The sequence below is a fragment of the Centruroides sculpturatus genome, unplaced genomic scaffold (assembly GCF_000671375.1).
Source record: "Centruroides sculpturatus isolate CEXI.00-Female unplaced genomic scaffold, Cexi_2.0 scaffold131, whole genome shotgun sequence".
In the NCBI taxonomy this organism is placed as follows: Eukaryota; Metazoa; Arthropoda; class Arachnida; order Scorpiones; family Buthidae; genus Centruroides; species Centruroides sculpturatus.
The window spans coordinates 696883-710127 of record NW_019384439.1 but is presented as its reverse complement, the minus strand read 5'-3'; the positions used below and the strand labels follow the sequence as shown (position 1 = coordinate 710127).

Here is a 13245-nt window from a genome sequence, read left to right as displayed (position 1 = left end):
TAAGTTATTAATTGTTTTATTGTGTTGTAAATGAAAACACTCTTCCTGATTTTAAGTCAGTCAAATTACAATATTATTATTTTATTGTACTCAGAAGAATGTTTTCTTTAACATTTAATCAACTAGTTTTGTTAGATCTGATTAATTTTATATTTTGTTCACAGTTCAACCAGCATGCTGGTAACACCAGGGTTTTCAGCATGCTGGTTTCCCCTGTTTTTATGCAACATGCCAGCCATTCCACAAAAATATAGTATGATTTTAGAGGTGCTTTAAAGTTGAAGGTGTAAATTATGAATCTATGCATACTTTCTGCATGGATTTGTAATACTTTATAAACTTTATGAATAAATTTCAGATGCCAAAGCATGGGGTTTTAAAATATAACTTGAAGGTGCATTGATTCTAACATAGATGCTGAACAGTGTAGCAAATTGATTCATGTCATTACTTTTGATTTGTAAATTTCTTTCAATGAAAATGACAAGGATATTAAATAGAATAATTAACATAATTCAATCCTTAGATAGCTAGTAAAAGAAGAAACTACACCTGCACTAAGATACAATTCTTAGATAGCATTATATTTTGAGTTCTTGTTATAATATAGTCATATTTATATAATTTTTTTACTTATTTTTTATCAAAATAAAACTAAATTCCAGCAGATGTTTGCTATCAACATTATGTAACTTGATATACTCTTTAGTGTATTAAGTTTGTCAAATTATTGGAAATTCTATAAATATATCAAATAAAGCTAAGTGAAAATGTATTTTAAAAAAACCAAATGTTTGAAAATCTTTTTATTAAATATATAATTTGTATATTTAAAATGCATTTTTTAAATAAAAAAAATATTTAAAAACAAAATTATTTTTAAAATTTGTTTTTGTGATAAATACTGTATTGAAAAGATCAATTAGTATGTGTGCCAACATTTAAAGAATTTTAAATTATTTTTATTCTTATATTATTTGGAATTCATCATTTTATCTAAAAAAGGGTGGCACTAGATCATTCTATAGTTAGGAATTTTAAATATATTTCAATTTACCTCTAAAACTTTTAACTAAAAATTCAGACACATGAAAAATGTAATGAAAGACCAAGATTAATAATTCTGCCATTTGTAATGATAAAAGTATTTATGTTGCACTTTTTATGTCAGATTACAGGGCTATACTTGACTAAAACTTTATTGTGTTTATCTAAATTTTCATTTCACTACTTTTTAAACATTGTAAATCATATAGAAGATATAATTAAGTGCTGAGATATTTGCTTTATAACTCTCTTAAAACTTTGTTTTATCACAAAGTAATGTTTGGAAATGATTTGAATTAGTTATTTGTAGATAGAGTTCATTTGAATATGAATGTTTTTTACTTAAAAAAATAATTAGAATTGACTTAATAAATGGAAAATAAAAGAACTAAAAGAGTGAAATGAAAAGATGCTATTAAACCATTTTTTATTATTTTATTTTGTAAGTAAATTTTAAAATATTTTTGGATGTTTTGGTTTTTTTAATATTGTTACATGAATATTCACCTTTTTTCTTTTCTTCATGAAGTTTTTGAATTGTTTAGAAATGAAAAATTGAAACAAAGATAATATATAGTATATTGTATAACTTAAATATCAATAATATCCATATTGTTTAGTTTTTAACTGAAAAAAAAACAAGCTTTGTGTTTTAAATAGAAATTAGCAATTTCATTATAGAAAAATGCAAGGAAAAATCAGTAAATGGGTCACAAACTTATATGTAATTGCTAAAAAATGGCAGTAATTTCTAAAAATGTCATTAGGTGGTAGCACAATTCATCTTGATGATTAATTCACATAACACTCTAGATGTGTGTACATGTTCAGCTTAGTTTCAAAATGGTAGTTGTGCTTGAGAAGTGTACTATTGAAGATCACTATGTTCTGTACTTTTTGTGGGCAAAAAAACTTCAAGTAAACAGGAAGCATTTCTTTCATAGGGAGAAGTGTTTATTGCAAAAATCAGTACACAACCAGGTTGAAAAAAAATTTTTAAAGATGCTCAAAAGTTGCTGATGAAGACGCCTAGTTACCCTGTTGAAACTGCAACAGAAGCAATTGTGTGGCAGCTAGAGGAGATGATTTGAGCTGATAAGCAAGTAACTGTAGATAGTGTAGTAACTGCTCTATAGTGTTCTGGTTTAGTCTACATGATAATGCATGATTGTTTTGAATTTCTGGAAAGTGCGCTTGTGGTGGTTGTCCCGAGAACTTATGAAAGAACACATGTCATTGCAGCATCTTACTCAGTATGGAGATGAAAGACAAGGAATGCTTAATACAATTGTTATTGGGAATGAAACATGGGTACATCACTATTAACACAAATCAAAACATATCTCAGTGCAATGGAAACATCCTCACCATCAATCAAGAAATCAAGATAAGGCCATCATCAGGGAAGATTATGCTTAGTGTTTTGAGATTTTCAATGAGTACTTGTTAGCCCATTTCTGGAAGTAAGGTCAGATTGTGAATGTTTAATCTTAGTCAAGTTTAGTCAAAGCTTCATCTGTAATTTGAAAATAACATCCAAGCCTACTGAGTAGAAGAGTACTGTTTTGTCATAATAATGTCAAATCTCATTTGGCTTGATTTTAAGTTAGGAGAAAATCAAATAACTAAGGTAGCTTAACAGCCTCAACTTAGCCTCAAACAATATCTATTTGAGTTCCTAAAAAAGTCACCTTAGAGGCACAGACATTTTGCAAGTAATGAAGAGGATAATCTGTTTACTGACTTTTCCTTATATATTCAAAAATAATTTCCTCATTTTCAGTTATCCAAACATTAAATGAAAAAAGTTGTTTGCTGTTCAAAGAATGAGATAAAATGTAGGACAGAAATTGGAATTTAAAATTTAAATTGCTAAACTCTAGTTTGTCTATATTTAATATTAATTTTGTTCTGTTTATATAACAGTTAAGTTTTTTGTTTTATATTCAGGTAACTTAAGATGAAAAGTATCCTGAAAGTTATTAGTCCTGTCTGAATTGTTCTGACCTGTTCTTATCCTGTCTGAAATTTTATTACAGAAATTTTGTTAATATAAAACAGAGTTTTATATTAACAAAATTTAAATTAAACAAATATAAAACAGAGTTTTATATTTGTTTAATTTAAATGGTTTAAAATTAATTAAATACTGAATAAAAATCAGTTATATAAAAGTTCAAAGGTGATTCTAAAATATGAATTGGAGAAATTTAAATTCTGTTATTACAATCATTTGAATTTCTCAATTTGTTTTAAACCATTAATATAAAGCATGGATAATTATAATTTTAATATAGTAACAAATTTATTATACACTAGCTGCAAGGACCCGCTTCGCTGGGTTTTTATTTGTTCGTACATTTGTATGTAATATAGTTTATATATATATATATAAAAGACTGTTTTTCTAAGTAATCTAGAATCTAGCTGCAAGAACCCGCTTTGCTGGGTTTTTAAAAAGTAACGATAGTGAAGATTAAGATAATTACATTATAGCTAATCTTACCCGTTTTCACAGAATGCAAGAATTAGGTCCCCCGTTTCCAGACTAATTAGAGAATTTTTACGTTTAGTCAAACGAACTATTTTCAACGTTTCTGGAACGTTTACAATCGTTCTATAATCGAACCAATATTCGAATTTTATGTTTGAATTTAATTCGAACAAATTTAAACAAAACATTCAAAATAGAAAGCCACTTTCAACCACTTTCAGCCTCATATCTCCCGCACCCTTATAGCTATCGAGACGCAACCACCCCTATGCACGAATGGAGACTTGGGGCTACTACCACATACAAACACCATTCACGTGTGATGTGTAGTTTTGGCGAAAAAGTGAAATATAGGGACATACATGTCCATTTTTATATATAGATATAGATATATATGAATATACATTTTAATAATTAAATAAAATATAAATAATGAATATATATATAAATTAAAAATGTTATTTTGTATTTCTTAATTTATAAATTTATATTTAATAGGTGGTGATGATAGAAGAGTTTTGCTTTGGAATGTTGAGAAGGCTATTTCAGGAGTCAGTCATCCAATAGCAATGTTAGGCGAACATAATAGCAATATATTTTGTTTGGGATTTGATACAGGCCATACAAGATTATTTTCTGCAGGTATGTAAAATTATAATAATGTGTCTAATCAATTTTAAAATGAGTTTAAGTAACTTCAGGTGTAATTAAATCTGTTTTAATTTTAGGAAATGATGAACAAGTTGTAGTTCATGACATTGAAACGTAAGCTTTATTTCAAGATATATTAATATTATTTCATTTTTAGTATTACTACATAAATTTTTAAAATATTTATTTCATCAGAAAAAAGTTTCTTACACTATTTCAGAACATTTAACTTAGTTTTAAAGAACAACTTTGAATATAAATATTATTGAATATATTTTATATATTATCATCATTTTATCAGGATTCTTGTTAATAGATCAAAAAGTTTATGTTAATTTATACAAACTGACCTTATTGTTTAATTTCTAATGCAAAATATAAATTTTGATATAATTGTGGATTTTTTAAAATTTTGTAGATCCTGTAAACTTCATTTACAACAGAAGTCTAAAGTTCTTTCTTTTAAAGTCCTCCTTATAATCCAATGTCATCTCTAATTTTTTCACTTATCAGACATTAACCCATCGGCACCCGATTAGGCACCAATTAATTTTTAATTAGTTAGTGTAAAAATTCTAATTGTTTAAAAAATCTGAAAAAATTATTACATGTCTAATTTTTCTTCAATTTTACAGTGCGCAAGTCAGTTTTTGCTTAAAGAGTTTCATTATTTTTATTTCATTATTGGTGTCAAATCGGCACTATGGCGCATGTGATCTCAGATTTCAATTTTCAAATTTTCTGCCAGTTGCTGTTACTAAAAATAGTCACAGTGGTGGTGTGCGCACTTCTTCGCTTATAATTGCCTTATTTTAAAGTGAATAACTTCTAAAAAATATGAATTTGACTAGATATAATTTAATTTCTACCATTGGTATTTTTAATCATTTTATAAAATTTTATGACATCATCACAACATTTTCCTGAGTGGAAGTAAACAATTTGTTAGCCATTTGACCCTCAGCTGACAGAGGGGAGAGTTTTTGAAAACAAAGTAATAAAGCGATTAGCAGCTTATTATTTTTCACAGTGAAGGACTAGCAAGTCTATTATTTTTGCTGGAAAAATAAACAGGCTTTACTACTCTGAAGTTGAAAAATAATACAATTTCATGAAATTTAACAAATCTGACATCAATAAATAAAAGTTGAAATTATTTATAGTGAGTTGATATTTTATAAGTTTAGTTTTTGCATTTACAAATCAAATTATAGAAAATATAAATAAAAATCTCTTGTTTTAAAAATTAAAATCATAAAACTTTGCTTACAAACAATCAAGATGCAACGCACACTTTTTATTTTTATAATCGCTTTGTTTTATTCAGACACACAGATTATTCCTATATAGATTTATTAATTATAATAAACATACATTATGTGTAAAATTACATTAAAATAACACACTATAACATCTGAAATGAAGAAGTAATTGAATCGAGTCCATCTTAAATAATGCGCAATGGTAATTAATCGATTCTGAGCACGTCGTGTTGCTTCAATTTAAATAATTTATAAAAATTAAAATAATAAATACGAGGTCTGTTCAAAAAGTATTGGACCTTTGGTTGGCAAAAATAAATTTATTGATTTTGAGGTACAAAACCCTAATCCCCTTCAAAGTAGTCTCCTTGGTAGTGTATACACTTCTCCCAGCATTCCTGCCATTGCTGGAAACACTGCTGGAACACATCTTTTGGAATGGCCATCAGCCAGTCTGTCGCATTCCGCATGATGTCTTCTCTTGACTAAAATCGGGTTCCTTTTAGCGGCATTTTCAGCTTGGGAAATAGCCAAAAGTCACACGGAGCCATGTGGGGAGAGTACGGAGCGTGACGAACCACAGGAGTGTTGTGTTTGGCGACGAAAGCCCGAATCAGATGCGCAGAATGGGCGGATGCGTTATCACGATGGAGCTGCCAAGTTTTGATCGACCACAGATCCGGTCGTTTGCGTCGCACTGTATCGGAAAGACGACGAAGGACCTCCTGGTAGTACTCCTTTGCGATGGTTTGGCCTTGTGGTGCGTACTCACGACACACCACCCCACGAGAGTCGAAAAAACTGTCAACATGACCTTTGATATTGCTGCGGACCTGCCGCGCTTTTTTTGGCCTCGAGGATCGTCCCCGAAAGCCTGCTGAATCTTGCGAATGGTTTACACTCGGGTATCGCCAAGGTTTTTGGCAAAATTTGATGTAATATCGCTGCTCACGTTGTTCAGTCATTTTCCAACTTAGTGGAATCTGACGAGAGCTCACTACATGACCTCACTCATAGCCCGACTGCCAATGACTGATGCTTCCTGCAGGCGGGAAAAAATTCAGGGCTGCGCATGACTGTCCCCTCCACAACTCCACCGAAAGAGGCCTCCCGCGCATCATTGGTTTACGCGGAAAAAATAAAAGTCCGATACTTTTTGAACAGACCTCGTATGTTTACAAAATAATTGACTATATCTGTTCGCAATAGTATTGTAAAACACACTGTACTTATTAATTTAGCATTTCTGATAACATAAGAAAATTTAAAAATTATTTAAATATGTTATATGTAAAAAAAAAAAAAAAAAAAAAAAAAGCATAAATGCGTAAAACTTAATAAAATCTGCAACTTCAGAAAACACATATATGAGAATCTATCAAAAAAGATAGTTAATAATAATTAAAATCGAGAAAAAAAATAAAACTTTTAAGGTAAGGAAATTTCTGTAATAAAAAGTGAGGTAAGAGATCATGTGACGCCTGTCTCCCCCATCTTTTGTAACCAAAACAGATAAGGTTGAAATAAAAGCCTAATCGCCAGTAGAAGTAAAAACAAACATCGGTGTGTGTCTAGGACAATAAACTTGAATGGGAGCGAAGAAGAAACACGACACCTTGTAATTTATGCTAATTACCTTCTAATATTAAAAAATTAAAATCGTCAATAAATAATAATGAAATTAAAATTTTTTGACTGAATTTGACTACAAACATATTATAAAACTAGGTTAAAGTAAAAATACTCGTTTTTCGATGCTAAATTTTTATTAATTTTTGAAATTGGTGCCAGATTGACCGAGGGTGTGCAATTTCTATTTGACTGTGCACACGTGTGATGACGGGTTAATGTAAATAAATAATGTAAAAACAGGATTTGTGACCCTACTACCAGAATCTTCTCATCAGTCCTGACACCAGTTAGGCTAAACTAGTTGCATTTTAACTTGTGAATTAAGAAATAAAATATATACCTATTATAGGCTAGATATTATATTATATATAGGCTAGCTATTTCTTAGATATATATATATATCTATTTTATTTCTTAATTCACAAGTTAAAATGCAACTAGTTTAGCCTAACTGGTGTCAGGACTGATGAGAAGATTCTGGTAGTAGGGTCACAAATCCTGTTTTTACATTATTTATTTACATTAACCCGTCATCACACGTGTGCACAGTCAAATAGAAATTGCACACACATTCAGTCAATCTGGATATATATATAAGAAATATCTAGCCTCTAACATAACTTTATCTTCTAAATTAAAACTAGATTGTAACTCTAAAATGTTTATTGGATAATAATCAATTGTAGATTTATTTTTCACGTCCAATTCAAAATAATTTCTGAAATCAACAGAAGGACAAACAATGATTGTCAATATATTATTATATTACTATATAACTGGACTGCTGTATGTTACTATGTATATAATTTGTCTCTGTAATCCAAAAATGATTGTCAAAGTAACACACAAAATTAGTTTAAAAAGGTGGGTGATCCAATTTCAGATTATTCCATTTCCTATTTTATTCTGTGGAAAAGGGAAGTGAATAGTCATTATTGCATTATCATTCCTGTCATCTTGTATCTGTTCTACTGGTTTTTTTTTCTAAAGTGTGTTTTTTTTTCTTCATCTCTACAACTAGGTAAAGTGGGTATAATAAGTCTAGGTATTTTGCTAGCCTTGATCTGTGTATATGGAGGGATATCCTTGTATCGTTCCACAGTTGCTTTTTTTGATGCAAAAGTTCCATTATTATTATTTTTTTGTTTTGTTTGACTCCTTTGAACTCTGTGTGTCTAAGTGAAAATTAGATTATTTTCATTTAGTCCTTTTTCTATTGTTTCACAAATTTTAACTTTTCTTACAGGTTTGTCTATCACATCTGATTTTGTTTTCTTTGGAATTGTTGTGCTATCAAATTTCTTTATTTTCTTTTCTCATGAATCTGAATCTGCAAAGGAGTACAATGATCTGACCATGCATTGGCATCTATTTTCTACTCTGTCTTTCTTTATGACTCTGCTCCTTTGAACTAGGGTACCTGTCTTGTGCCCTATAGCATTTTTTGGTCTTTCCAACATCACTCCGATTCTTCTTATCACTATTGGTGATAAATCTCTATTTGAAGTTTGTTTCTTTTCGATAAACCTCCTTATGCTTTGAATGTTGCTTTGGAGTATAACTGATATTTCCTGTATATGTCTAACATTGGGTACCATATACGAGTTGTTTTGTTGTCCTTGTACCTTTGTATCTCTCGGAAATCTAGTTGTGAACATTCGTTGTTTGTTTTAGTGAAATGTTTTGTTTCAATAAAAGAGACAGTTTGGACTTGCATAATTCACATTCCTATCATTTGGATAAAATGTATTCATATAATGGTGTGTCATTCTTTGCCTCAAATCATTCAACTGATCCTGGAGTTTTGAAATCGTTTCTTTCAATTCCTTTATCCCTATTGCTTGATGGTCTATTTTTCTAACAATTGTTGATGGATTTGTTAACTGTTCTATAGTTTCCTTGCTAACAGTGATTTTGATTGCTTCATCAAAGTTTTTGGTTCTCATGACAACTATTCATTTTATTTTGCTATCCAACCCATTTAAAAACTGCCCCCTAAGTCTTTCATCTAATTCCTTTTTTTTTTTTACTCACTGGATTATAGCTATTTCTGCTGCATCTGTGCCTATTTGATCAATTTCAATCTTTGAAGCCAATGATTGTATACAAACTGCAAATATTTGAACATCTTTGATTGTTTCTTGAATACATGCATAAAATCTTTGTAATTGCAATGTATAAGGTTCTTATTCAAACTGCTCTAACATTAATCTTTTGAACTCTTTCAGCCGATTGCAGAGAGAACGTTTAAAAGCTGACGGCGGTTTACAGATCGGGTAGACCGATGTTCAGAAAAATTTCATTGCAGAGACGGCGTTTCTCGCCTGCCACAATTAGAAATTAGAAATAAGTTATTTGACCTACTTTCTAGACACACTCGACAGCAGGTTTAGAGGGCTTTTCAATTCGAGTGGTAGCTTTGTTCATGGAAAAGTTTAGATAAAAACAGATATTGTTCCTTTGATAAATGTTGTAAACGGTACGAATCAACAAAATTAGTCATTAATTAATTGCTTGAAGCAATATTAACAAAATTAAATACTTTAAATTTGTTTTAAATGTTTCAATTTCGATATTCAAATGGGCGAAGACTTAAAACTTAGATTAATTTAAATCAGATGCATTTATTTACAATTCGAGTATCGTGTCGGTTATAAAATGTTAATGCATTTTGGAGTCATTGTACTGTTAAACAAACGTGACAATTTTAATAATTACAGAAATCTGTTTATAGATATTTAAAAAATGTAATATTAATAATAAAATATTTAAAATTATTCATTTCGATAGTTACGAAGGGTGACAGTAATAAGATGTCAAAATAATTCCTTAAAAATCTATTCCGAAGACAAATTTCAAATTCGGTATAAATTTTTTAAATATGGATTTGTTCATATTTTAAACCGTGTTGGCGACGAAATTAAATATCAAAATGGAAAAGGATTGTCATTAATTGCCGAACAATTGTTTTCACGGCCTTAAGATTTTGTTTCTGGAAGCTTTCGTAATATAGCTGGCGACCATTTCTGACGTCACAAACAAATAACCCGATTGGCCGAACGACTCCTAAAACAGGGGAGTAATAGCAAAGTAAGTAAGAGCCAATGTTTTGCTGAAGTTCGTTTAGAGAATGGTCAGAAATAGACATCGTCGTCTTTGCAACACATTTTAAACCGTGGTTCAGCCAGCCAACGTCTATAGGCCGTTCTGTTGATAAACGTCGTTTAACGTAAATGCTGTCTCTACAATCAGCCCTTTGTATTCATCTATTTCTTTCGTTTGCCTATCGTTTCCGGCAAATCTCTTGCAAATCCTGTTAGTCTAAAGTAAGCTATTTTCAATTTCTGTATCCTTGACTATCTTATAGTATCAGCTGAATCCTCCAAATTTTCAAAGAAAGTTGTTATTCTATGTCCCTCAGAACTTCCAGAAAATGGTTCTAAAAGTAATATTACACTGCCTAAATCTCTGACTGCAAGTGGGTTTCCTGGAATGGAGGGATTGTTCTCTCTGCTTTTCCATTGTTATTTTCCTTTATTATCCTTATTTTTTTATCATCATCTTATTCTAAACTTATCTTTAATCTTATTTCCTAAAATAATTTATTATTCTTTAAATCAAAGGACTATCGATTTTTAAAGAAACTTGTCCTTCAAGGAGATAACCTATATATTTTTTATTTTTTGAAAGATAATCCCACTTCTGAAAAACCAGAATGTGAAAACAGGATTTGCAACTCCACTTTGATGATACTAAATGTGAAATTGGGGTTGTGTTCTGGTTTTCCCATTCACTACCGGATGGTAAAATGTTAAGATGATTCATCAAAATCTTCTCATCAGTCCTGACACCAGTTAGGATAAACTAGTTATGTCCTAACTTGCAAATTAAGAAATAAAATATTTTCTCAGTGGTTTGAAATAATTTGAAGAATGGCCGGAACTTTAGGAGGGTTTATTTCACAGTTTATGTGAGGTCGACAATGAAGTTAGGCAATAAGATAGACTATACAATAGTTTAAAATATAACAAAAATATTTATTTAAACATCTAATTATAAAATCTATACATAATACATTTTAATCTTAAAATATAAACGAAACTAATCGAGTCAATCTCTCTGATATAAATGGAGAGAATCTAAATATCTAGCCTCTAATCATAACTTGATTTGAGAGAGTTTACAATAAATGGTCATTATTATCTATTCACATACATCTGAGATGGTAGGATCAAAAATATTTAACATCTGGAGGTTGATAACAGAGAGATGTTGGTTGACAACTTGGGCACTCGGTAAGGGCACCAAACGAGAGTGAGAAGTAAAACATGACTGGAACATGGCTAAAACATAACTAGAGCACTGTATGAAGGTGACCCCATTTCTTTACCTTTTATACTCAGTGGACCACCAATAGTATTACTTGAACATTACATTATGCTTCTGATGTGAGAAGCTGGATGGTTTTTTGGCCAATAGACAAGTGAGACATTTTAATCAACTATCATTTTGGGAGGAACTACATTGTTTCTCTCTGACTCAGAAGAAGTGCTTCCTTTCATAAAGATAAATATCATTTCAAATCAACTTGATAGAAAATAATGTAAAATATTAATTTAATAAATTCACAAAAATATATCTCCTCAACTCCAGGTTCTCACATTAATATCAATGTCTTTCTGCATTCTAACTTACTTGACATCAATAGTACAAGTAGACTATATGTAGAACTGATATTGAACCCACAATATTAGAACAGCTAAGCATATAGCTCTAAGGAATGAGAGAAAGATAAATTCAGACTTCATGATAAATAAGTAGTTAAAATACTTCTTTTCTAAACTTTACAACAGTTTTCTATATTTTTTATTTGAAAGTCTTATAAGAAATATTGTGTGTGATTTTATTTTTGTGTCATGTTCTTAATACAGGAGGATATTAACTTTCAGATATTCAGAGAAAACATAACTTATACTCTAGAATATTATTTGAACTTAATATAAATGATGGTGTAAGATGTTTTCATCATTTCCATCATTTATTTCCAATTTGAGAATATAGAATTGATTGATTTATTACACTATAGACATGATCCAGATGTCATCAATTGGTAATTGACCAATAGATCATAGAAAAAATAAGCTGTTTCAATGGATAATGTTAGTAGAATAATGATTTTTTAAAAATTTTTTGCAAGTTTATTTCACTTTTCTTTAAAAATCCAATCATATTTTTTTTGTGTTTAATTTATTTTTAATTTCAAACGAACAGAAGAAATTGTGTGCCATATTAGAAAAAGAAACTAATACTTTTAGTGAATTTTAAACGTGTAAAAATTTCAGATCATGTATTAACATGGAGTAAAATGAATTTTATTGAGTTGAGCAAACAAAGCTTCTTTTTTTACACTCAAATGTCATTGAATATAAATAAATTCTTCCAAAACTGCTTGCTCAATCTCAACCAAATTTGCAAGTTCAGGTCAATAAATGTTGTATGCTATTTGGAATGCTGATCAGATCATTTCCTTGAGGAATATCACAGGAAAACTCAGTCATAGACTTAAGCTGGTATTTTGGGTATTTACAAAGCATGTACAGCAGTTCAGCTCTTTTTTTTATACACATCACTCAATTTTTTAACAATTTAATGTGACAATTGTGTCTAAACCAGTGTAGTGGAGTTAGTAAACAAATAGTTCGACTCCAGCAAATTTGAAATGTGTGACTCCGACCTTTTTCTTTTTTAAAATGTCACACTATGATTTCTTTTATAAGGAAGATGCCACCAGGTATCCAAATATTTCTATCTAAAATTTCTCTATAAAAGTTTAGTACAACTTTTGAATACATAAAAAAACATACTGCATTTTAATTGGCCAAAAGAATTCCACTTTTATTAGTTAATTATCAAAAATTGACTTAAATTTAATAATTTTAAAGGAAAAATGAAATACAGTAAAATTCAAAAAACAACAATTTGAGGAATGACATAATAAATTGGTCTGTAAAATAGATTATCCTGCTCTGGCTACTACAGGTCTAGTTAATTTCCTGTCAATGGTTGATTAAACCATTGGTATGATATAGTAGAATTTAAAATATGAATTTTGCAAAAAAATCTGTCATCTTGAACCCAATGTGTACAATTACACTCTGA

General features: G+C 29.8%; 1 protein-coding gene across 1 annotated transcript in view; it reads left to right on the top strand.

The window, feature by feature from the left end:
- Positions 1–13245, top strand: part of LOC111620110 (DDB1- and CUL4-associated factor 5-like) — a 49840-nt gene that overhangs the window by 19055 nt on the left and 17540 nt on the right. Inside the window, exons 2-3 of the mRNA XM_023361964.1 lie at positions 4040–4183; positions 4270–4306. Coding sequence (XP_023217732.1) covers positions 4040–4183; positions 4270–4306 — 181 coding nt within the window. The remainder of the gene's footprint in view (positions 1–4039; positions 4184–4269; positions 4307–13245) is intronic.